Source organism: Heloderma suspectum, chromosome 5 (assembly GCF_057233095.1).
Source record: "Heloderma suspectum isolate Gila_16-S chromosome 5, 16-S_ref, whole genome shotgun sequence".
Lineage (NCBI taxonomy): Eukaryota > Metazoa > Chordata > Lepidosauria > Squamata > Helodermatidae > Heloderma > Heloderma suspectum.
This window is the reverse complement of record NC_139462.1, coordinates 117,275,843-117,302,548: the sequence shown is the minus strand read 5'-3', so window position 1 is coordinate 117,302,548 and position 26,706 is coordinate 117,275,843. Positions and strand designations below refer to the sequence as shown.

Sequence of the window (26,706 nt, the reverse complement as noted above, 5' to 3'; positions counted from 1 at the left end):
ACTATCACATGTTCGTAATAAAACATTCAAATACAAAACTCTGTTTGCATTATCAATGATAGTTCTAAGGAGCTGTAGCTCTTTAAACCAGGAGTGCAGTCTTTTTATTTAAAAAGCTGGATAATTATGTTCATTTAGTTTACAACAGGGAAGTTGATTCCCTTCCTGTCTGAACGCTTCCAGAGTGGATCGTGGACATAAGAAAAGACATTTTATTTCTCTGGCATTTTGAAGGACACTTACAGGGATAAATGCAATTTCTGTGTGGCAATACACACACACACAAAACACACACACACTAATATATGTTTATTTAATTGCAATAGTGCACTGGTGTTCAGACCTGCATCCAATCATCAGTAATTACAATTAGATCAACTTTATGTCCAGATGAAGAGGGCCTTTTCTGCTGTAACACCCCAGCTGTGGAATGAGCTCCCTACAGAGGATTGCCTGGCACCTACGTTGTACTCCTTCCGATGCCAGGTGAAGACCTTTTTATTCTCCCAATATTTGAGCATTTTAGCTTCCTAGTCTTTTAGCTTTGGTGTTTTAAATCTGTATTTTAAATCTCTGCATAGCTGCTAGGTTTTATTCTGGTTGTACTGTTATACTGTGTTTTAAACTTTCATATTTTATATTGTTTTATGCTGCACTTTGTGGTTTTAATTTCTGTGAACCACCCAGAGAGCTTTGGCTATTGGGTGGTATAGAAATGAAATAAATACATATATACAAATGGAGGCTCTGGGGTGTGGAGTGGAGGACTTTCCATTGTAAGTTAGTTTCAAGAAATACATATTGTGTTACTATATGCAGCTCAGCCCATCACATTTTTCATGTTGGCAATCAAGTACAATTTATACACAGAGTAATAAAAATGTAATATTTTATTTTTAAGAACATAACTCCTGATTTATTTAAGCCTGAATTCAATTCTACTCTGAAGTATCTAATCCACTATTCATCATGTATATGCCACTAGAATCACTTCTTGCCATGTATATTGGTGATTAGAGGTATTACTCGTAATAAAGATATCATTCTGTAAATGTTAAAAGTGGTATTTTAAACATCTCAGTTTTGTTTTTAAATGTTTGATTTTATGTGTGCGCATATGTGTGCATCAGAGAGAGTAAACTAAATTAAAAATTGCATTATTTTATTCCTGACTTAAAATTGTTTCTGACTTTCATATTATCTCTAAATTCATAGCAGACCAAAGATTACCATGTTAAAAAGTCAATGCTTTTGATTTCAAAAGGCACATAGTTCATGTACACTGCGGTGTCATCATAAAACCTTAACGTAACATCCCTTTTGTATGTAGCATGTGAAGTACGGTGTCAGGGTGGAAACTGAGCCGATAGAACCCCAGAGCAGTTCTGATTCTGAGAAGGATCACCAATCTTTGGGAGAGGAGCCCACTTATCCCTCACAGCCACAGCAGCTGGCAGAGATCCCTCCTGCCGGCATTCCTGAGATAGATAATGATCCTAGCAGTGAGAAAGTGCGGGAACGGGGCTTGCTAGATGCTCGACGCAGAGAGCGACGAGCGATGGAGGGTGCGGAAAGGAGGTGTAGCGCCCATTTGGCACGCAAGCAACGGCTGCCTCCCGTGGACCCAAAGGAAAGAGGGAGGATCTCTCCCTAGCCCATAAGTTCAGGGTCTTCAAGTGACTCTGCTTCAAACGGGGATCAACTGCCTACTTGGCGCAAAGGCCACTCTGCTGTTCCTTGCTTAGTCGCTGGTGATTAGCATCTGAAAGAGTCATTAAGTTGTAAAAGGATTAAAGCCTTGAAAAGAATCCTTTCGTCTATGTCTTGAGTTGGCTATTGGAGTCTATTGAAAGAGGCCGCTAGGGCGCCCCTGACATACAGCTGCATAGATGATGCCTAAAAGGCCACCATTTCATGCTATTCACTTGCAAGAACATCTTGATTCTGGCATCATATTTTTTTTCATTATGGTAAAACAAAGTCGGAATGAATTGTTGAGATTTTCACCTTTTCACACATTGCATGTGTTAAGATTATGAATACAGTGTTAAGATTATGGGCTGAATCCAGACTAAGTGAGTCACACTTAGTTCACATTGAAACCAAGGGAATATCAAGTTACAACTAATTTTTCCCATTGATTTCAACGGGACCCAAATGCAACTAACTAGTCTGGATCCAAATTATACCTTAAAGCATCCGTATTTAGACAAGGCACAAAACAAATGTTACTTTTATTACCACAAATTACTGCCACAAGCAATATCTTAGAAACTTTAGCACTATCATCCAAAAAACTATTAACACTCTCTACAAAATGTACATCACTGCACCGATATGATTTTCTACAGCTGTCATTTATCTGAAGAAAACTCTTGTTATGGCCAACTATTTCTGAGATTGCACTAAAAGTTCAAGGATTTCGCTTCTTTTGGGGTGCATGTTATAAAGGCCAATATCATAATGAAATGTTAAGGGTTCTGAGATTCTTCATGGTTGATATTCCAGTGAGGACATATCCAAATGAATATTTGAATCAAACGCCTAATTCTCTCAAAACTTTGTTATATTTCTATACTGCCCCATAGCCAAAGCTCTCTGGGCAGTTCAAAAAACAGAGCTATACAATTAAATTTCATTCCAGGAGCAAACAAGGTAGACAGTCAAAAGCACCAAACCATCTCTTCTGAAACCTTCAGTGACAAAAAAGTGAATCCCTTGGCATTTACACAACACTGCTGTCAGTTAAAGATTTTCATAGTAAGTCCAGACAAAAAAGTGGCCTTATCTCACAGATGACAGAGTGATGACAAGGAAAAAGACTGACCCCAAATTATGCCTGAAGTTTCTACACTTATAATATTCTACACAGATAAGTTCCATAAGTTAAATAGCTGCAAAGCTGATTTTTCCACTTGCATATGTTTGTTAGCAGCATCAACTAGTTTATTCTCCATATTTTTTGAAGTTACCTTTCCCTGTTCTTCTGCATTCCACTTTACCTGAACACTAAGCACTCCTTAGAAGTATGTAGAACTGAGAATTTCAGAATTCACCTAGCAGAAACCTCCTCTCTTTGCACAAAAGCATGAGACATCCCTTAGCAAGCAAAAGAAACCTGTCCATGGTACACCACCTTCCCTTTCCTGGGCCAAGGACTGGACATACATAGAGAAGAGTGATGGTGAGCCGCTGGGTGCGCTCACCTTCTGGGGATGTGGAACAGCAGTACCCAGGAGTAGGGATGTCAGAGAAATCCGCAATGGAACCAAATGACTCTGGATTTTCATGAATCCGACCTGCAGATTCCGCAGCAGGCTGGTTTTCCCCACTGGGTGGATTCCAGAGTCTTGTGGACAGGTTTTCTAACTTTCCTGAATTTTGCGTAAATTACATCATAGAAAAATATGGAAAATAAAAAACTCTGGCCAGAAATGCACATTTTCTCATGGGCTAAAGCGTGAAACTGTGCATTTGGGGGGAAACTGTGCTTTTTCACATGTGTGAATTTGCACAACTGCACATTTGCGCAAAAAAAAATGTGATTCCATCGATGGATGGATGACGGAATGAAAGGCACTTGACAATCCACGAAACACAGACAGAACGGATATCGTATTTTACACAATCCATACATCCCTGCTCCAGGCAGATATTGTGAACTCTCTTTCCTAGGGAGTAAGAGAGAGGGGAAGAGAGGAGGAAGAGTAAGCTGGGATGAACAGCTGTCAAGCACTGAGGGCCACAAATGGAGTACCATGTGCCTGTCTTCAGAGGGATCCTCCTCTGGGAAATACACGGTTCCTTTTTAGTTCTGTACCTTCTACCAAGAGGAAGTAATCTTTTGCTTCCTTCTCTCTTGTTCTGCCAAGGAAGAAAATACTTATCCAGACATTTTGTTCCCCATGAACAAGTGAGGGGTCCACAAGTATGTATGTGAGTTCACCACTGGCAAGTGAGCCCTGCCCTTCTTTGAAGTACATTGCACTAAGCATCATAGGTGTGTATATTAATTGGCTGCATAAAAGTTTAGAAGATGGCATGTCATAGTCAGTCACAGCACTGGGAAGGATACTACAGACAAAAATATTTATTTTTCCTTAGCGGATTGAACTGTTGTGACGTCTATGCTAATTTTCCTCAAGTATATAATGTAAGTCATATTTTGAATTGCGTGCATTTCATTATTTTGTGGGAGCTGGGATAACCTAGCAGAAACATAAGTGTCCTGGAAACCAGAGCTTTCCTATTATATTTCTTATGGCTGCAAAAACAACTCTGAAAGCTCATCTATTTCACTACAGTGAAATATTTCATGCAATCAAGAATGCCCTCATGACGAAGTGATCTAGGCAGGAGTCTGGGTTTCTTGCTTCCCAAATCTGCAGTGATCAAGCTCCCCATATGCCCCCTTATGTAGGAACAGACACCCCCGACCCTGCACTATAGCCACAATCACATTTTTAAAATATTTGTATTTTACAACTGCCTGGCTTAGTCTTGGGATTGTACAATAAATCTTAAATACTGTTCATATACAAAACAGAAGTTATAAATCCTAAGTAATTACAGTTGTTATGCAACAGCAAGATTCTAAAATCTGGGTTTTTGTAAATCAACATAAGAGACTCTGTGGTACAGCTGTATTAAACTGATGCTTAAGCATTCAATTCACAATGTATTATTTTAACTAAAAAAATTAATCTTCAAATAATTTATGCAACTTAAGCAAGTACTTTTAAAAAAACCCCAGAGCTATGAATCAAGAAACTGAATTCTGTGACCTGCAAAATTTCTTGAGAATACACAGCAGTAACCATACGGATCAAACATAAACAATATGAGCAGGAAACTTACATCTCAACTGTAGAAGAGTTGGCTAATGTAGAAAGGCCAAATCAAGGATCAAACTTTCTGTCCAGAAGCAAACAGATTTCTTAGCCATGTGCAGTTTAATCCAAAATACCAGTCCTTTTTTCTTTTGTGTTGTGTCTTTTAGATTGTAAACCTGAGGGCAGGGACTGCCTGATTAATCTGTGAAAAGTGCTCTGGGAGCCTTTTTTGGCTTAAGAGCAAAGTAAAAATACTTCAAATAATAGATAAAAATGTTATAAAAAGTTAAATAAAATAAACCAGTACCTTTGCAAGTAAAGAAGAAGAAGAAGGGGTCTGCCTCAAGGTGGGAATAAAATGCTTGTTTCCATCTTCTACAAAACAAATGCATTTATTTCATAGAATGACTGTAAACACGCCTCAACCCAGATGCAAAAAAAAAAATTCCCTTCTCCAGTGACTCAGCAAGCTTTACAGTCTATTCACAGCTAGCCCTTTCAGGCTTACTAACTGCTACCAGGGATGTATTTATTCAATCTCTACCACACGTTAAAAACAAAGGGATTGTACCTTTCTTAGCTTAGATTCAAAATACAGCAAGTCTCAAAACCCTGTGAAATATAGTTGACTTTTACCACTTCCCCTATATTGCAAACTAAAATTATGGCATCATGGCTACTCTATTATATAAATGCTACTATTAAATATGTTTAAAATATGTGTATACCACTTTATTATCCAAAGCGGTCCTATTTGCATAATACATATTACATACTTCAAAAAATGTCCAAATACATAACACTTTTTGGGGGGATAATGTTGAGTTCCTGTAAAGGAATTGCAACTCAACTATAATGACACCTAACAATCTAAGCTCAAAACCATTATCTAAACTGCACAGGCATCCTTACAAATTTCCAGCTCACAGAAAAAGAATGACTTGTCCATGTGCTCACACATTACTAGAGTCACTTGGGGCATGCTTCTTTGGGTGAGGAAGAGTATCAACTCTCTTCCAATTTACTAAAGCCTCCCTGCCTGGTCACTCGAAGGCAACTGCACATGTGAGTGGCTATTTACAAGCTTGATTGTGCTTAGCTAATAGCTACAAATTAAGATTTTAGTCTTACCTTTAAATCTCTGTTCTTGTTTGGAATAGGAGGAACATGTAAGAGAAAGGAACTTCCTAGCAGTTCCAGGCTGCCCTCTGGGTTCTAGCTAAGAATATTCCAATTTCCAGGTTTTGATATATGAAGGGTTGGAGTACATCTGTTCATGCTTATACTGGCTACAGTTCAGAACCAGAAACAACCACAAAAATGCCAAGAGATGACAACACTGAATAACTTGCACAAGAGAGCCTTTTAGGAAACTACAACTATCAAATATGCTAAAGAGCCCATACTACAAATAGAGCTCCTCTCAACTACATAGTTTCTGATCTGCATCAGAGAGGCTATACTAAAGACAATGCTTTGAATTAGTCATGACTGCAATCCTAGGCCCCTTCTATAAAGCCTAGAACAACTATTTTAGGTTGTGAATTCTTTAAGTTTGGATATCTCTGCAAAAAAAAAAAAAAAAAGGGCACTGAAGGCCTAATCAAGGATTGCCCCCATCCTAGAAAGGGGGTGAGGGTGGGGAGACAAACAGAATACTAAAACTTCTGCAAATTGCAAGTTAATTGACTACATACAAGATTTATTTAAGGGATTATATAGCATGCTCTTGTATAATAACTGTGTAACTACTACGAAGACACTAATTATAGACCAAGACCTTCATAGGACTCCCTTCTCTTCTCCTCATTCTATTCTATCAAACATCTGTAGGAGCAAATACAGAGGAAAACGTTCAGCCCAAGTTGACAGTACCAGTACTACTGGCACCAACAACAACTGCTGGGGCAGGGGAAGTATTAATTGTTTGACTACCCTGCAGCTTTTATAATGTTGGTTTGCAGAATTTACAGTTGAAAATCATTACAGTTGTATCATACAGTGGGTTCAACTAAATGCAGGATTTATTTTTAAAAGAACAGAAACCAATCCTTTGCCATCCCCAGAGTCTCTTCCACTAAGCAGTGCTGAAGATTCTGCTTGTTTGTCATCTTCAACAGATAACCCTTTAGGTGGGTTTTTGTGTGTGTTTTTTAATCTCATAAAAATTAGACACAAATTTCCACCATGGTCAAGCAATTTTAAAAAGTACAACCTATTGCTGTAGATTTCTGCCATTGTGGAAAGTGATAACAAAATGCATGAAGAGGGGGAAAGAATCCCTGGATACAACATTCTTCTTTGGAAAGATCAAAGAAAGCAAAGGAAGAGGCAGGCAAGCAACACAAGTCAGCTTAGACAGCATAAAACAACCTAGTAGCTTGTTCCCATTTTTCTATTTACTTTGTGAGCATCACTTAAGTAATTAAGCAATAATAATTGCCATCTTCCATGGTACTATGCAAGTTGAACTTTTCAAGGTGCCTACATGTTTTAAATTTAAACATCACAGGCCAGGTACTAGTTTATTATGATCCAACGGGTTTGGCTCATAATTAACATTTAGCTCAGGCAACCTTAAACCTATTAACTACTAAAAAGTATGCTTGAGAAACAAGAGTTATAGCATAAAGAAAAAGAGAAATAATTGGTGGGTGTCACAGAATGGAGAAGCAATAAGATGGGGACTGTGGGGACTAAAGAAGGATTAAAACTGAAAGTAATAAAATAAAGACTGCATTACTGGCCAGATCACAAAAGAAGAGAAAACCCAGTGTAGGAGTAGCAGTAGCAGTAAATAATGATGATGATGATGATGATGACTTGGATCCAAACTAGGCATCTGTGAACAGAAAGCACCCTTCTGTTCACAGATGGGACTGAGATCCAGGGGAGGATGCCACTACTGAAGGGGGCGGGCTGGAGGCTATTGTCACCAATTCCCCTCTCCAGCATTCCCCCCACTGTCCTAGAGGGGCCCCCAGAACACATATTCAGGGGCACAAGAGGCCACAAGGGAAACCAGTGAAAAGTCACATCTCCCCTTCCACAGGCAGGAGCTGTGGAACTCTGCTCAGGGAATGCTGCCGCCAGCAGGATAAGCTCAGGACCCCCGCTACAGTTTAAAAATAATTCTTTGGAAGAGTAGGATAAAATGTAGAACAAACTGAAACCAAAAGTAGCAGGCTTAAAGTAGAAGAGAAATTATTGTAGGGTTCAAGAATGAAATTCAGCAGCACAGACAATCATTTCAGGCCTTGTCACAAATATGCTTAAAAGGTTATTTAAAAGTTTCACAGTGGTGGTATTCACCACAATTACAGTCAAAAACTTTTAAGTTAAGCAAGAGCAAGGTTCTCACTTTCCAAGAAAAAAGCACGTCCCTAAATATTTAGCTCCCATTACCTTTAGCAACAGGTTCCTTATGTTAATCTTATCCCACTGCACTTGAAAAGTTAATGTCCCTGCAACAGTGCTCCATCATGAAATGTGGTATAGTGGTGCCTCATACTGCTCTTTAAACACTGAGAAATTAGCAGAGTACAGACAACTCACCAAGGTATAACATCTCAGCAGCACACACAGAGAGCTACATTTACACCTAATATATCAGAGGTGCAAGTTGCCACTGTCTGTTTAAAAAGTAGCCGTTAGCCCAAATGAACAGGTGAGTGGTATCACTTGTCCCTCTCACCACCACTGTGCTCTTTAGGGAGACTAGTGCACCCCTGTCTTTCTTGTCCTTTTTAGAGCTAAAAGATAAAGTCCCATAACATTCTTTGTGATTCAGATAAAGAGCATTATGGGACTGCCCTAGCTGCCTCCTGGCCCTTAGGCAGAAGGAAAAGCAATGTGACGCATTTCCAGCTTTTGTATTATAGCAACACATTGGTCACATGTGACAATCTTATGTGTGAATTTCATGCTTCCCCATATGCACATCAAATGCAGAGTGGCCCCTAGCCTGAGAAGATTATGAGACTGCAAAAGTAAAGCAAATTACCTCCTTCTCAGCCTCTCTTTCTATAAAGGGTTTGTTGCTCTAGATACTCAAGAGTATCCATCGGAAAGCTTCAAGCTTTTCCCACAGAAAAGTGACACTTCTATAGTGAGGAAAACACATGTTTTAATAGCTATTCTTTGCTGACAACTTAAAATAAAGGAGCATGAATATACCACACAATAAAGATGTGCTGCCTTACTGGAAAAGAACTGTTAACTTAAACTACAGTTATAGGTTACTGTTGGGGGGGGGGGGTGCCTAGGTAAATCAGTGCTGACCCACATCAATGCAGCTATGCATTCTTGATTCCATGACCAATAGAGTGTCACCAAGTAACAGCACATATGCAGACCTTCTCAGTAGAGGCACCCACCCTCTGGAACACCCTTCCACGTGCTGAGAGGCAGAAAGTGTGTCAAAGCTTTTGTTGTTGTTGTTGTTGTTCAGTCGTGTCCGACTCTTTGTGACCCCATGGACCATAGCACACCAGGCCTTCCTGTCCTGCGCTCTCTCCCGGAGCGTGCTCAAGTTCATATTCATTGCATCGGTGATGCTATCTAGCCATGTCATCCTCTGCCGTCCCCTTCTCCTTTTGCCTTCAGTCTTTCCCAGCATCAGGGTCTTAGCCTTGTGATATGTTCCATGGGGTTTTCTTGGCAAGAATACTGGAGTGGGTTGCCATTTCCTTCTCCAGTGGACCACATTTTGTCAGAACTCTCTGACACATTTTGTCAGAACCTGTCCGTCTTGGGTGGCCCTGTCAAAGCTTTACATGCCCTTTAAAAAACATATTTGTTTACCCAGGCTTTTTCTAACTTATAATGGATTATGACGCTGCTCCATTTTATTTTTATCTTGTTGTAATGTTTTTATGTACATATTCTTTCAGTGTTTGTATCTTGGTTTGTATACTGGTTTTATAATGTACTCTATATATGACTGAACAACAATAACAACAACAACAATATATGCATGTATTGTAAACCACTTAGAGATCACAGGATATTAAGCAATACAAAAGTTTTATAAATTAATAAATACCCTGGGTCTTCCCATTTCAGAAAGAAAACTAGACAGATCCCATCACCTATGGTATTATTTTCATAGGCATCATATATGGCATTGCGAATGTCCACTTCAAATATAGCACAACCTCTCCAAACATGTCTCAACCTTCCCAACAGGTTCTGTTGATGTGTCCCAATCTAAGCTCTAAAAAACAATCAAGTTTGAACAAGTCTGACTAGGTGCAATAATATGAAGGTGGGAGGTGTGACGTTGTATATGTCCAGCATGTAGACAGCCAACTCGCAGAAATATAACCCATGCACAGTTTGAGAAAAACCATCTGGTTTTTATCTGTTTAGACTTCTTACTTCAGCTGGAGACATTAACAGAACATATCTGAAAAAGCAACTTCCTGCTTTCAGCCCAGGTGTTTATGAAGATAAAGTTGACCAAGAGACTGTTCTTTATTTGAAGGGAATGTCTGCAATACTTTAAATAATGGAACCCATCTAACCTGTGCATTTCTTTGGAAATGTGTTTGATGACTATCTCAAAAGTGCTATTATGCAACTTTACTCACAAGTACTCCCATTGACTTCAATTAGTCTTCCATGTTCTGGGCTGTGTGGGAAAGCACTCTCCAGGTGATTTGTGAACTTCTATATGCATACATCTATCTGAAACATGCAGCTGGTAAATGGAAATGCACTATTTTTGCACAAGCTCCTGCACTACTTGTTAATGGCCGAAATTCTGTGGACTCATATATGGGAAAAGCACAAATGAACTCAATGGGTTCTGAGTAAACATGTATAGGACTGAAGAGTCTCTACCTCACTACTGCTACACCAGCAGAATTGTAAACACTTCATTTATTGACAACAAGTGGCAGTCATCCCACACAGGGCAGTGACTCTTAAAGCGTGTGTTTACTATGTATAAGAGAACACACACCATTAATATGCAGTAATGAAAGGGGAGGATACCTCAAAGATGCACATAAAACAATTTATTGCTCCAGGCATTTCAAGCATTGGAACTCATAGTTTGGAGTGATGCCAGTCCTTTCAAGGACAAGCCAAAAATGTCATCCACACCAGAAAGAGTTAGAACATTCAAAACAGGTTGAGCAATAAATTATCTTCGGCACACCTTTGAGGTCTCCTCCCTTCTTGTTCCTGTGCTTGGTGCCTTACCTTTCTTTCCTGTTACTTTTTACAGAGTAAAAACCTGAGAAGACAAACCCCCATCTCAAGGAACCTACAATCTAAAATTTGATACAGGAGAGGAAGAGGGTGGTAAAGAGGAGGAAGCAGGTCTTCAATTCAGTAACTTCGGTTGCACAAACTTAGGCTTAGTCTCAGCAAGGAATAAGGATGAAGACAAGGGTGGGCTACTTGCAGCCCTCCAAATGGTTTGGCCTACATCAGCCCTAGCCAGCATAGTCAGTGGTGAGAGATAGTGAAAGCTGTAGGCACAAAACATCTCGAGAGCCTCTCTCAAAATACTAGAACCCAGGGTCACCCTACAAAGCTGATTGGTGGGAGATTCAGGACAGATAAAAGGAAGTACTTCTTCACACAGTGCATAGTTAAATTATGGAATTTGCTACCACAGGATGTAGTGATGGCCATCAATTTGGATGGCTTTAAAAGGGGGTCAGACAAATTCATGGAGAAGACTATCGATGGCTACTAGTCCTGATGGCTATGTGCTACCTCCAGTACCAGAAGTAGTGTGCCTATGTACACTAGTTGCTGGGGAAAATGGGTGGGAGCGTGCTGTTGCGCTCATGTCCTGCCTGTGGGTTCCCGGTTAACAGCTGGTTGGCCCTTGTGTGAACAGAATGCTGGACTAGATGGTCTGATCCAGCAGGGCTCTTATGTTCTTATGAGTCCGTCCGTCCGTCCCCCCCGACCTACGGCGTGTGTCCAAGAACAGGCAAAGGATAACAAGGGAAGCATACGTGCAAATGCACTTATATGTATTTAAACCGCGTTTCAGAGCCTTTACGGAAGGCGTCGAAGGGGCCTGGAGGAGAGGGTGGCGTCGCATAGGTGCTGCTCCCGCGGGAAAGAGTGGCCGCGACGCCCTACGCAAGAAGCCTCACGATCCCTTGACGCTTGGGAGGCTCAGAACAAGCCGGAAAGAGGGGCGGAGAGGGCAGCTGTGGGGAGAGGCGTTCGGAGGCGGGGTGCGACGGGTCGCTACTGAACGCGGGGAGAGCGGGCGGCGAGGGGCGCCCGGCCGCGCGCGAGGCGGTGACAGCTGCGCAGGCGCTCGTCTCGCCCCCCTCCCCGCAGCGCGCGCGCACTCCCTCACTCGCGCACGAACACCAGGCGAGGCCGGAGGGTGAGGGGCGGGGGTGTGTCTCGCGACTGAGGTAAACAGAGCGCTTCTCCCGTGTCTCGCCGGCGGCCCCAAGCCTCCCCCTCCCTACCTTGTCGCAATAAAGCCCAACAAGTTGCTTCATCCGCCAGTGCGGGGCCGTGAAAACATCCACCTCCTCAGGGAAAGGAGCCATCTTCTCTTCTCCATATAGAGAGACACTCGCTCGACAACCGCGGTCAAGCGACGGCAGAAACGGCCTCTTCTGCGCACGCGCGCCTAACTGCCAGTCAGGGCCGAAAGACTGGCGCAGGCGCCGCCATTTCCTGGGCAGGTCACGTGTTAAAAGTAGACGAAGCGCCGCGTGTAGAGATGGAGCGGGAGCTGTAGAGGCGATTTCCGGGCTCACCGCGGAGAAGCCATTTTTTTAAATGTCCCTCCACCCCCACCCCGGGCGGAAATAAGAGTGGCCCAACATTTTCACTCGGGGTACCAGCGTGTGTCGCACGCCGCAACACAAGGGATCAGGAAGGAGGGGACTGCCTGCTCTTGCTACCTCACGTTTCATTTTGTGCGAAATCTTTTTATAAACAGCTCTGCCCACTCAAGATCCAAGAGGAACACAGCCCGTTATCCGTACGTTGCAGGTTGGAGAGCTAAGCCCAAGAGAGGGGGGCTTAGACGGTGTTAACGTTGCAGTCCCACTATATCGCAGTTAGCTTACTTATAGGTAAGTTAGTGGGGCTTCTTTCTTAGTAGAAATGCACATACACATTTAAATTAGCATATGCACATTTTATGCAAATATGTGTCTTCTTTTGTCCTCTTTTGTTGATGCATTTTCTCTTTTTGAGGGTCAGACCGAGGCTGAGAGACTAGCATACATCAAGCCTGTAATAGTCCACGAAAGCTTATGTCATATAATACATGCGTCAGTTTTTAAGGTGTTACAGGACAGGACTTTGTTGCTTTTCCTGTAATAAGGTCCAATCTCAAAAGAAGTTAGGATGGGACTCAGGCTGGTTTAGATTTCCTTCAGACAAACCCTCTTCAGATTGCAGCAAAGGTCAATCTTCCATTGCGACCACACACATACACCGCGTCCAGATCCAGCGCTCCATTGCGCTCAGAAGGGCTTTACTGTATTGGCTCCCTGCTTTTCACCAGTTTTTCCTACACAAAAAATCAGAGTCCGGTTAGAACTGGGATTTTTGTCTTTGCAGCTACGTTTTGTGGATTCGCTGGATTCCAGCTGCAGCTCCACTACAACCCTGGTTTTCTCCATTAATTTATAGCTCTCACTTCCGTCCTTGGGGAGGAGAAAAAAGTTCAACCACAGTAAGAAAATGGCTTTGTATCTTGGTGAAGATTTATGAATCAATGGAGCTGCATGGAGTCGGGGCAAGCGACTTGAGGTGTTTTTTAAGTGTGCAATCCTATGCAAGTTTAGACAGAAAAAAAGTCCTACATCTCCCAGCTGGCTGGGGAATGCAGGGAGTTGAGCTTTTTTCCTGTCTAAACAGGCATAGGATTGCACTTTAAACATGGTTGTCTGCTCTCAGAACGGGAGCACTCAATTAAGTGGAAGAAAAGCAGGGTAGAGCCTACGTCAATATTCTAGGCTTGTATCTAAAATATTTTGACTGTATTGATTGTAAAAATAAGGTGATACATTTTGTTCTAATGATAACGCCTAATCAATGCAACATATAGATATGCCATGAATTGGAAATCCATCAACCTAGATACTGACAGAGCTACTTCTGCCTTTATCTTTTGCCCTCACTTTGTAAAAATATTCTCTCTATACTGAGGTTATATATAACTATCCTCTAAGAAGTCAACCACTTCATACATCTGATGAAGTGGGTTCTAGCCCATGAAAGCTTGTGCTGCAAAAAAATGGTTACAGTGTACTCCTATGCATGTTTATTTACACAGATGCAAGTCCCACTATATTGCAAATAGCTTACTTATAGGTAAGTTAGGGGGGCTTCATTCTTAGTAGAAATATATATATACATATAAATTAGCATATCCACATTTTATGCAAATATAAAAAAGAGGCCCTCTTTTGTCCTCTTTTTTGGTGATGCATTTTCTCTTTTTTTGCAATTCATAAGTGACCACCCTATGTCTCCCTGTTTTTCCTATATTTCCCTCTCTCTCTTGTCCCAGAATAAAACTCTTTCATTGTTGCCACTGATAACTCTCCCTATCCACTGTGACCCACTGCAATCCCCCCACATGAAAATTAAATCTAGGGAGAAAACATTGCATTGGCATCAATGGTAGCTCCCCTGCCCCCTTAATTGCCATGTGGTGAGTGATTTTCATGGAATTTACTGTGCACAGAGGAGGGAAGTGAAGGTACATTCAAAGGTCCTGTAAACAAATGCGGGGCTGGAGTTCTTTGGTCCCAGGCCTAGCAATGCCTCTGAAAAAGAATCCCCCACACACATTTAAGCTGTTCTTCATAAAAAAGGTGATTCACCCATCATTTAAGTATTATTTTTCTTTATTTTCCCCTGCACTGTGTTTATTTTAAATGCAGGTGACAGTTACTAAACACAATATTCATAATGACTTATACCTGTTCAAACTGAAAATGAAGAGAAATCACTGATTTAGAATGATCTGGGGCTGGGGTGCAAATTAAATAAAAATATTTTATTTGGAGTGATTTGTTGGGAAATTAATTGGCTGGCTTTGCCTTCTACAAAATTTAAATAAATCCTAATAATGACTTCTGAATTTGCCTATATAGATATAGATTTGCATATGTACATTTTATGCAGATTCGTGTCCTATGGGTCTGCTCCATTAATCTTTTAAGTGCCTAGCAAGACCCCTGAAGGCTGGGGACTGCACAATAAAAGCTTTGTCTGGAAGCACCCCAAATACATATACCATAGTACATAGTTGTCTGATTTTTATTTTCTTTTAAGAAGAAATGTTGCAGAGAAATCATCACAGACTTGCAAGCCTCATGCAAACAGCAATACATTTATATGTCACACAAACATGAAGAGGATTGGACCTCATTCACAAACTCATAGAGGGAGGAGGTAATCAAAACTATTAAGGCACTTAAATAATTAAGATCTGAAATTTTGCACACACTATCATAGATACTCTAGTGCAGGGGTAGGCAAACATTTTGGGCCATGGGCATATTTGGCAATTTGAGAAACTTTCCTAGGCACCACCACAAAATGACTGCCATGGCAAAGGATGAGTAACCTGACCAAAAGACAGAGTACAAGGCAGAGGGTGAGTCTGAGCCCAACACACTAAACAACTTCTTTGATACACTAAACAACTTATTTGAACCCACCATTCTCAGCACCAACAATTATCTGTTTCACAGGAATCCCAGCCACCAGTAAGAAAATACATTAATGCTTTTAAAAAGTGAGAGGGCTAGTAGGGCACCTTGGCAGGTGCCAAGAAAGATGTCTACAGGCACACTGGTGCCCATGGGCACTATGTTGCGTTCATTTGCTCTATCAACAGCCAACATTCCATCATAGGTAAGGCAGAACACTGATCTTGTTGAATAGTTGCCATGACCATTGTGCTATTGCCCCTTGCCCCTCCTAGCTCATTCCATCAAGCAGGTGTTAAATGTCTCCTTGTGGGAGGGAGCGGCCTGGCTGCCTTAAAGAGGGGACCACTCCTGCAGAAACTTACCATGGATCCAGAAGATCTTAATAACTATCAAAACAGCTAACATTCTCTTCCGGGGCAAAGTGCTCTCTCATATGGTTGCTGTGTAACTACAAGCACTCATGAATGAGACTGAATTTCTAGATCCATTTCAATCAGATTTCAGGCCTCACCTTGACACTGAAGCTAGCTTAGTAGTTACCCTGATGAATGACCTATTTGGGGAGAAGGATGGAGGCAATGCAATCCTGTTAATTCTTCTGACCCCTATCACCTTTCAATAGCCATGGTATCTTTCTGAACAGATTGTACACATAAGGAATTGGAGGCACTGTGTTATGGTGATTCTGCTCTTACTTGAATGGACAGTTCCAGAAGATACTATGTTGTCTCACATGGTTCTGTTTTGTCCTCCTTGCTTTTTAACAGCTACATAGAACTGTTGAGTAAAGTCATCTGAAAATTTGTGGTGAGCTGTCATCAATATTCAGATGACATCTGATTCTATTTCTCTTTTTCATCTGATTTAGGTATGGCAGTGGAAATGCTGAATTAGTGCTGGGAGAAATGATAGACTGGATGAGGTCCAGTAAGCTGAATTTCAGTTCAGAGAAGACAGAGAAGCTGTTGGTAAGTGGTTCATCTCCCAGGGCTCAGAGGAGAGGAAGAAATCAAGAGGAAATGGAGGCTGAATGACTGTGACCTTTCCTTCCTTATGATGTATCTGAAAACACCAAAGAGAGAGAGAGAGAGAGAGAGAGAGCAACAGTCCTCAGAATAAGAGTGAATCTAAAAGAAAAAAGGGCAGAAAATGCAGGTGTTCCTCATGGCAAGGCTTTACAGGGCAAAGGGCGCAGGACTGATAGGATTATTTGGAATTGCTGCCTCCTGAAGAGGGTTTGTTTGAAGGAAATCTAAACCAGGACACTAGTGGGCAGCACATTAGTTTTCAGGGTATAGGACAGGCCATGCAGCACACAAACCTCTGTCCTCTGAGAAGTGAATGGGGGGGGGGGGGCTGCCCACAGTCTCTGTTGCCTGGGGCAGTTTCTTCACCCTGTCTAACAGTAGGGCCAGCCCTGGGGACATGATAGCTGGGGTGGAACCAGTGCACAGCCCCCTATCCTATCTCCATGCAGTATTAATCACATGGAGAGAATAATGCTGACATAGGACTACAGAACTGTAGTACCTGAATTAGGAAATGGGAATTTGGCTTATCAGTTCCAAGAGTTTCCATGCTGGTGTATAGAGAGTTGGGACACTTTCCCATGTTGTCGCTCTGCAAATACACCCAGTCCTAATTTGTTAAACTGTTGCCAGCTAACATTTCCAGATAAAATAGATACTCTGAGCCAAGGTGATCGTCTGGGGACAAAATGGGGGATGAAAGGTGATGCTCTTTGAGAGCATCTTGGTCTGTTTCCACAATTTCAAGTGTTGGATTTCATCTTTAAAGCCCTTCATGGTACCTGAAGTATAAATTGTTGCCACATGTGCCTCCCCATGCACTAAGATCTCCAACAGAAGCCTTTCTCTAGGTTCTCCCTCCATCTGAGGTGGGACAGGTAGCTACCAGGGAAAGCACTTCCTTGGTGGTGGTGCCCCAGTTGTGGGATGCTGTCCCCAGGGAGGCTCACCTGATGCCTACTTGGGTATTATTTTGGCACCTGGTGAAGACGAATTTTCCCAAGCCTTTAATATTTTATCTCTGCTGGGGACTTTATGCTGTTCTTTTGTAGATGTTGCTGTTTTTAGTGTGCTGTTTTATGTTTTAAATATATGTTACTGCACTTTCGATTTCTGTATTGTAAAGCATCCTGCAAATCTTTGGAAGGGCAAGTTAATACAAGCTAATTGTGTTAATTCCTATAATTATTATAATTTTGTAATAACCCTTGTTTTAAAACAGGGGTGGGGAATGTGTGGTCATCCAGATGTTGTTGTACTGCAACTCCCATCAGCCCTAGTCAGCATAGCCAATGGTGAAGGATGATTGGGGTTGCAGTCCAACAACATCTGGATGGACACATATCACCCGTCCTTGTTTTAAAGTATCCCATGGACATAGCTGGCCTTGTTCATATCCTTTCCTTATTTAATTATTTTATTATTATAGAAATCCATTCCATCTTTTTTATTCTTGCAAGGATCCCAAGGCAGCTGGATCGTCCTCCTCCTCTCCATTTTATCCTTACAACAACCCTGTGAGGCAGGTTAGGCTGAGAGTCAGTGATTGGCCCAAAGTCACCCAGTGAACTTCATGGCCAAGAAGAGACTTGAACCTGGATCTCCAGAGTCCTAGTCCAATAGTCTTACTAAGCCCCTGGTGGGATTTCACATAGCTGGTGGGCTGCATTTGGCTGGGTGGATTACAGGTTGTATATATCTGGTTTATGTTTTTAACTGTACTTACTCATTTGGAGTCCACCTTATCCCAAGGAATAGTACTTATAGTACTATTTGTACTTATAGGAGCTTTCTTTCTTTCTTTCTGTCTTTCTTTCTTTCTTTCTTTCTTTCTTTCTTTCTTTCTTCATTCATTCATTCATTCATTCATTCATTCCATTTCTATACCATCCAATAGATGAAGCTGTCCGGGAGGTTCACAAAAATTGTATAGTTCCTGTAGGAGTTTGTATAGTTGTTAATGAAGTTAAATCAATCAGTTTGGTATGCAACCGCATGGAATTCATTATCCTCTAGATGGCGCCAAATAGAAGCCAGACATAATTTAGAACTTGCATAACACAGGATTGTCCCTAACATTGTTATCAGTGTTTGTACTTGTTAAACTCATGAAACCTTCACCAGTTTCATTATTTCATAAATAATCATAAATTATTTCATAAATTAGCTTCAATATTGGTGTCCTTGACTGATTATCATATGTTCATCTATATCATATCAGCTCCATTTGTGGTTGTGATGCTGATGGTGGTGATGTGTGTGGTTGTTTTTCTTTTTGGTCTCTGTTCCATCAAAACACACACAGTTTTTCTCCCCTCAGGCCAAGGCAACAGATGAACCAAGCAGCCTCTCCTATACTCTGTACTGTCTTTGTTGTTGTTCACTCGTGTCCGACTCTTCGTGACCCCATGGACCATAGCACGCCAGGCCTTCCTGTCCTGCGCTCTCTCCTGGAACGTGCTCAAGTTCATATTCATTGCATCGGTGATGCTATCTAGCCATCTCATCCTCTGCCGTTTCTTCTCCTTTTGCCTTCAGTCTTTCCCAGCGCCACTGTAAAAACTCAGTCTCAAAGTCACGCCTTTAATTTGCTGGGCTCTGTGAAGGAGATCTGGAACTAACTCCAACATCCCTGCAAGGTAGGACAGGCCAACCCTGGCCTCAAGCGCCAAAATATACCCAGTAACCTCCCTCTCCTGCCAAGAGGCACTGAATTTAGCACCAGGGTCGAACAGAGAAGATCCCACCAACTTAGGGTTGGATAACTGTTTATTATAGGGGAAACGATAGAGGGAAGGGGAGAATTAGAGGTGGTAGGTTGTACAGAGGATTACAAAGCTGAAAACTTTCAAGGAAAACCAAAACATACAGACAGCGCCTTTATACCGCATCCCCAAGCAAAATAACCAAAGTAGTTTAGCCTATCCTTTCCCTGCCTTGGACTCAATGGTCTTATAGGCCCCGTCCAACCCTACTATGCTATGATTCACATACCTTGCTATGGGCCTCCCAGGATAGCATCCAGCCAACAGCAGGTCCAAAACCACCATGATGAAGGGAGACACCACCCCTCTCCCTCGACGACCTCCTTTTAAGGCTCAGCCCCAGCAACCCAGGGCAGATTTCCCTTAGCCAGTCACCAGCTCAGCCCCCAAAGGGGCCACCTTCCTCCAGAAGAGGTAGGATCTTCCTGCCAGATCCAGCTGTTATCTGTTTCCCAATTGACAGGGACTGAGTATGGCCTTGAGCAGCAGGGCCAAGGAGCTGGCAGATAACACAGTACTCCAGGTGGATGCCTGGGACGTGACGCCCAGGTCTGGTCTCATGGTGGAAACAGGCCGTCATTCTTGACAGGCTATTCTGGAAAAAAATGATTAGGATAACAACATGGTAGTTCATATGTCAGGGCTGGTCAACTTTGGGAGGGCTGGGGGCCATTTTGGCCCCTTGGACCTCTCATAAGAGCACCAGTCTGCTGGGCAAGCCAGAAATTAATGTATTTTTAATTTTACCACCAGCGCCACACACAAACACGAAAGTCATCCAGAGTACTACAGAGCCCCCAAAAGGTTGAATTTAGCTACTCGAGCTTTTTTGGCACACTGTAGTATGCCAGGCCCCATCATTGCAGGCTTTTAATAAGGCCCGAAGACTGAAGGCGCAATCCTATGGGGATAGGCGGCTGTCTCCGAACTCGGAGGCGACCGCCTATCCAATGTAGGGCAGGAGAAGCATGGAGGGGATCATTCCCTCCGCGCTTCTCCTGCCCTGCATTTGCGGCTAGATAGCTGATTTCGGCTGTGTAGCCACGGGAAGACAGAGCAGGGGAGGAGGCTGCTGGATGACACATAGGATGTGTCGTACCAGCATTTCCGCCTTCCCCACCCTGGAACGCCCTGTTTTGGCCACTCCACACTCCTCTTCCGAGCACAGGGCTGTTCCACGCTGCCTGCAAGGCAGCGCAGAAGGTGGCGGGGAGGTCAGTTCTCCCAGAAACCCACATACCCTATGGCCATCTAGCTGCTAACTAGCGGCCATAGGATTGTTCCCTCCTTTATTTATTCTGGCTTTCCCCTTATTATATTTTATCAGACTGGGTTATTGTTGTAATTGTGTTGTAGGTTCTATCTTATGCTGGTGTTTATTGTTTTGTGGATATATATTTTTATATTGTTTTGTGGGTATATATTTACAGCATCCAAATCTTTATTAAGATGCTGTAAATATATACCATTTTCTAATATTCACCTCCAATTCTCTTAAAGAAAGGGAAACCAGTGAAAGAGAAAATTGGGCCAGTCTTTCAGAACAAGAATAAGCCCAGTACCCTTCCTCTTGTCTTCTTAACAGCAGAGTTTTGCCAAATAATGGTCAGGCATATCATTCAATCTTCTCAAATAAAAGAAAATCTCCTTGATCACTAATAAAATTTAATGGTCTCATGACCACAGCATGAAGAGCAGCTGGCCTAAGAAGAGGAAGGGCTAAAACAAATCGTAAGAATTTGTTCTATATAACCTCCAGAATCTCTATTTTACCCAATCCCCTATCTCTGCCCTACGAAGAATCTTCCCCTCAAATATTTTCAATGTAGGAGACACCAACTGGACTACCCTAGTTTTGAAAAAAGTTTCAGAAACTTTCACTAATGTAGAAATAGCCAGTTTCATGACCTGTTTATGAACCTTCCAAGACAAATCCTCTGTGAAATATATAGCCAAATACTTGAGATGAGCTTTGTGCAATAGGATGTTGATTCAGAATCCATTTATGTCTTTTGGATTGTTTAGCAGAAGTGAAGAGGGAAAGAACGCTGTGAATAATGGTGAAAAAAGGGGAGACAGGCTCCAGTGCTCGAGAAAACAAAATTTATTGCACTCGGCATGTTTCAGAATGCTTCCTTCCTCTGGAGTTATAGATCAAACCGAACATTAAGATTAGAAATACTGTCTTGCCCTATTTCTGTATTATAAAATTTCTTAAAACCTCTTTGTATTAAAATGCTAAAATTCCACCACCTAAAGCTATTAAAAAAAAAACAATTCCCATTTACATGCAGTATAAAATATTCCCACACATTACCTTCTAACTCAAGAAATAACATAAGCATTAGCCTTCTCAAGGCTGCATGGCTTTTTAACCAACACATGAATGGTCGTATCTTTCAGACAAGCATTGACCTATTAAAAAGCCATTTGATCTCTTGTTCTGAAACACACAAGTGTTCTTTCCTCTGGATACTTGCAAATGCTATTGTTGAGGTCTATTGCTCTCATGTCAGGTGTGAAGCCTGAGGCATGCCTTATATATCTAGGATGATTTAAAGCTGAACACCACCCCACTGTATCGTGTGCTACTCCTATTGTACCAGAGCCTGTCTCCCAGGTTTTTCACCATTATTCACGGTGCTCTTTCCCTCTTCACTTCTGCTTACTCGTCAGGAATGTAATGCGATAACGCTCTCAGCTTTTCTAAAGAGCATGTATATAAGCTTCAGACCTTCTGTTTTTGAAAAAACACTGCCTTCTGAGCTTCCATCATGGAACAACTTAATGAAGGTACAGAAAAATAAAATCAAGAATGAGCTTCATGCTTCAACTCTTATAGAGTATTGCAGACACCAAAGGATTCCACAGGGACTCAGAATACATAAAGAACCAGGCATGTTTTGAGATGATCAAGATTTCATTGGAAAATGGTGTGCTATATTAAATAAATGCACCCAGGATTTAATGATTTTACTGATAGAAACGCCAAAGGAGACATTCCAGAGAATGGTCACCCAGACAGGAAACCCTAGTCATTCATTTATCAGATAAAGTTCTTTCAGGAATAAAAAAACAGGTATCAGAAAAATGATAGAGGCTCTAGAAGCAGTAAAACAACAACCATGGCGTAACATGACTGGAGCCGAAATGAATGTGCTACAACTATCCAAAAACCCAGATATTGTCATCAAAGAGGCAGATAAAGGGGTGCAATCATTCAGAACCAGAACGACTATGAAGCAGAGGTATTACTCCATCTGCAAGATCAGACCTCGTACATCCCAGCCACATGCAAGCCCACCAAATAAATAAGTTTGCAAATTAGTAACATTTTGGAAGAGGGACAAGTTATGGGGTGGATCAGTGTATCTGAATTTAATTTCCTGCTTCAGAAAAATCCTAGGGTACCCCTGTTTTATATTTTGCCAAAGATCCACAAAGGCATCAATCCTCGTCTGGGCTGCCCCATAGTCTCAGGGAATAATTCGGTACTAGAACCCATCTCAATTCGTTGATCATTTCTTAAAGCCTTTTATCCCATCTATGCAATCATACATTAAAGATTCCACACATTTTTTTGCAGAAGATAGGGTCCATTAAAGTACAGCAAGAAGGCATTTTAGCCATCGTGGATGTCAGGTCCTTATACAGCAGCATTCCACAAGATCAAGCTTTGGATATCGTCTTTAGTACATTACAAAAATGTAAAAAAAGAAACCCACCAACCCATTTTTTTTACCTCATTGGCTGATATAGCTTTGTAAAAGAATTATTTCGCATTTAATAATAACTTTTGGGGGACAAGTCAAGGGGTAGCAATGGGATGCCCCATGGCCCCAGAAATTGCCAATTTGTACATATAAAATTTTGAACAATAATTTATTTTTGATAATCCATATGGTTGCAATATAATTACATGGTTAAGATACATTGACGATGTGTTTATGATTTGGAGGGGTGCACACCACAAGCTAGAAGAGTTTTTCCAGTGGGTAAATGCAAGAGATTCAAAACTGAGTTTTGAAACAACATCCAATGCAGAACAGGTAGATTTCCTGGATGTTGTTGTAAAAAAACATACACGTGATCTTTTGACTACTATTTTCCATAACCCACAGAAAACATTTCTCTAAGATATGACAGTTACCATCCAGTACACCTCCAAAATAATTTACCAGACAGCCAGTTTTTAAGAATAAAATGTAACTGTTCAAGAAGTCAAGTTTTTTTTTTTTTTTTTTTTTTTAAGAATCACGATAATTAACGCAACGCTTTCAAGAAAGGGGATACCCTGCCCAGGTGATAAAATCAGCTGTGAATAGAGTGCATGCCTGTAAATGAGACATTCTCATTAGGTTCCCCCAAAAGAACGTCAAAACAACAAATTGAACAGCAAACAACATCTATTCTTCCTTTCAACCCGGTCACAAAAAAATTACAAATGCATATTTTTTTCCAGTTGGCATCTGATTCAGAATTTACCAAGTCTAACTACAAGACCCAGAGTAACGTTCAAGAGAACAAAAAATCTCAAAGACTGGTTAGTGCATATGGAGCACCCATGGAACACAAAAAAGACAGTGCAACCAATAATGTTCCACACACCAAGGCCAAAAGGACATAATCGATGTGGCCATTGTGTATACTGTAAATTCACCAAAAAGAAAACATCTTTTGTGAGCCCAAACACTGGAAATCTTATCCAGATCTCTGACTGTCTAACCTGCAACTCCTCAGGAATTATTTATACAATTGCATGCTCCTGTCAAAAGATCTATATTGGCAAGACCTCAAGACCTCTAAAACTCCGAGTAGGGGAGCATCTGTGTAGTTTAAGACATCAAAGGGCAGGAGCACCAATGGTCAAGCATTTCAGTGAAAAACAACATAAACCAAATGACATCATTTTGGGGGCTATTGAAAAGGTGAATGGGGATGAAAGATTATTAAGTAAAAGAGAACTGTTCTGGATCATTACCCTAAAAAGTATGTTGCCTACAGTACTCAATGAGAATTTGGATTTCTCAGGGTTTAAATAAAGGCAGAAACAGAATCAGGATTAGCTAAATAATGCATTACATTATATAATGATGATGATGAAGAAGAAGAACGTGTAACATCAATCATAAATTCATGTGCAAAATGCTATCTGTAGGAAGGAGTAGGAAGGTAATTCATCCACCATATTGTTCATATAGAAACTGAATAAGAAAGGCACTACCAAACAACCCTGTTATCCCTGTAAGGACTATGATCCTTTCTGTCAAGATGCTCAAATAATCAGTGCATACTTACATGATTGTATTGCTGTAGAACCCTTGGATTAGAGTAGGAAGTCTCTTTGTCAATATTTGTGGCCTGTATCATAGTCTAGACCTGTTTACTAAATGAAATGCTGATGAGACATGAACAAAGACAGTAAACACTGTTTGCTGTAGTTCATGAACTGATATTGGTATTAGATGCTGCAAAACAAAACACTGATCTATTGCACTGAATCCTTTCCTGAAACCGGCTTGTTCAAAATGGACTATATGGTAGGTCTCAGCCCAGTCTAGTAGTCTGTACAACAGAAATCTTAATACTGCAAGTAACATCCAATAAGTCTATAACTGATAAGCTGCCACCCACAACAGTGTGACAGGTGGTTGCCAGAGAAAGAGCCTTCTCTGTTGCATTGTGAAATGCCCTTCCCAGGGAGAGGCACCTTCACGGTATGCATTTAGATTGCAGGTTAAGATCTTCCTCTTCCAGCAGCCATTTAATCTTTAATCTGTTGTTTTGATTACTTTATGCTGGGTCATCAACAGGGGCATTGCTAGGGTCTTAAAAGATACAGGGCACAGGCCCATAACACAAATTTGCACATACACACACACACACGACTAAGCGCACATCTAATGTGTGTGAGTGTGTGTGTGTGTGTGGTGTGTGCATGCATTTTGGAAAACATCCCGCTTCTGCTCTGGCCAGTTTGTAGTCGGACCATTTCAACTCAGCACCAAACCTGAGTCAAGGTTTGGAAAAATGAGTCTTTATGCTTCCTGTTGACTACCATGGGAAATTAGAAAAAAACTGTAACTTTCTTCTCTTGGTCAGAACTGGACAATTTCAGACTTAGTAGCCCCTAGAAGGAGATTACACCTGCCCAATGTCAGAAAAATAGGTGGAGGGTTTATATTTTCTTTTAAAGGGAACTGCCAATAATGTTTTTTTATCCCTTAGAAAAATTGATAAAAATTTCAGGATTCTTTGCCCCATCAGAGGAGATCATGTCTGCCAAATTTCAGAATGACAGCCACAAGGAGTTTTGTGCAAGGGTGGCCTTGACATTTTGAGGTCTCCAAAAGAAGACATACTTACCTCCCTATGTTCCTTGTGGACCATTGTTCTGAAAATTGCAGACAGCCTACAGTTGTCCCTAAGTAAGAAAACAGCAAAGTTTCAGAAGGAGAGGTGCAGCAGTTCATATGGAAGGGAGTTCTCCAGTTTTGGGGAGGGAGTGATTTGCTTTCCCTTCCCTTCACCCCCTCCCCAATAGTTTTTGGGTAAATCTGTATGAAAATTCACAGGTCATTACTGGTGTCCCCCAGGCAAGAAACCTGCAAAGTTTCTGAAGGATATACATGCATTCTAAGTTAGAATTACTAGAATTTATTTACATTTCACCAGTGTCAGCAGCAGGGGAACATGGATGGGAAGGTGCTATTGCACTCATGTCCTGCTTGTGGCTTTCCTATGGACATCTGGTTGGCCACTGTGTGAACAGAATGCTGGACTAGATGGACCTTGGTCTGATGCAGCGTGACTCTTCTTATGTTCTTAAATAGAGAGTGCCTCTGAGCATGTGCAGAATGTTTTTCTTTCACCACTGAGCATTTACATTCTCCCCCTACCAATTCTATTCCCCTCTGTGCAACCATCCCCCCTCATCCTACCATCCTCCAGCAACTCTTCATAAAAACAGATGTCTTGTTTTGTGCAAATGCTCTCTACCTTCTCCTTGTTATGCACAAGTTCTCATTGTATCTTCCTCCCCATAACTTCATTTGTGCCAGGACTTCACCAGGATTCAGCCAATGAGTCTATTTTTAAAACTAGGGCTAAGTTATGGAGAAACTCTGAGCATGCACTAAGTGCCTTTCCCTCACCACTGAAACTAGAGTTCATGCAAAAAACAAAAAAAAACCCAAACCCACAAATGAAAAAACATGCATAGGATTGAGCTGAAAGGGTAGTCAATTCATTAGACAGAATAGGGTAGGCATTGTATTAAGCCTGCAGCACCATGCTTACATGAGGTTGATCTGTTCTATGAAGACCTACAACACCTTCTAGAACTAACACCAAAAAAAGATGTCCTCTTCATCATAGGGGATTGGAATGCTAAAGTAGGAAGTCAAGAAAT

At 41.4% G+C, this 26,706-nt stretch overlaps 1 protein-coding gene across 3 annotated transcripts in view; it reads right to left on the bottom strand.

Moving 5' to 3' along the window:
• The window catches only part of FBXL5 (F-box and leucine rich repeat protein 5), a 34,514-nt gene extending 22,115 nt beyond the window's left edge, over positions 1-12,399 (bottom strand). The window contains exon 1 of one of the 3 annotated variants that reach the window (XM_084857094.1): positions 12,284-12,399. In XM_084857094.1, coding sequence (XP_084713220.1) covers positions 12,284-12,367 — 84 coding nt within the window. In that variant the 5' untranslated portion in view covers positions 12,368-12,399. Of the gene's footprint in view, positions 1-4,857; positions 7,245-12,283 lie in introns of those variants that run through there. The other 2 variants (XM_084857095.1, XM_084857096.1) reach the window with 2 other exon arrangements.
• Positions 12,400-26,706: the final 14,307 nt, after the last annotated feature.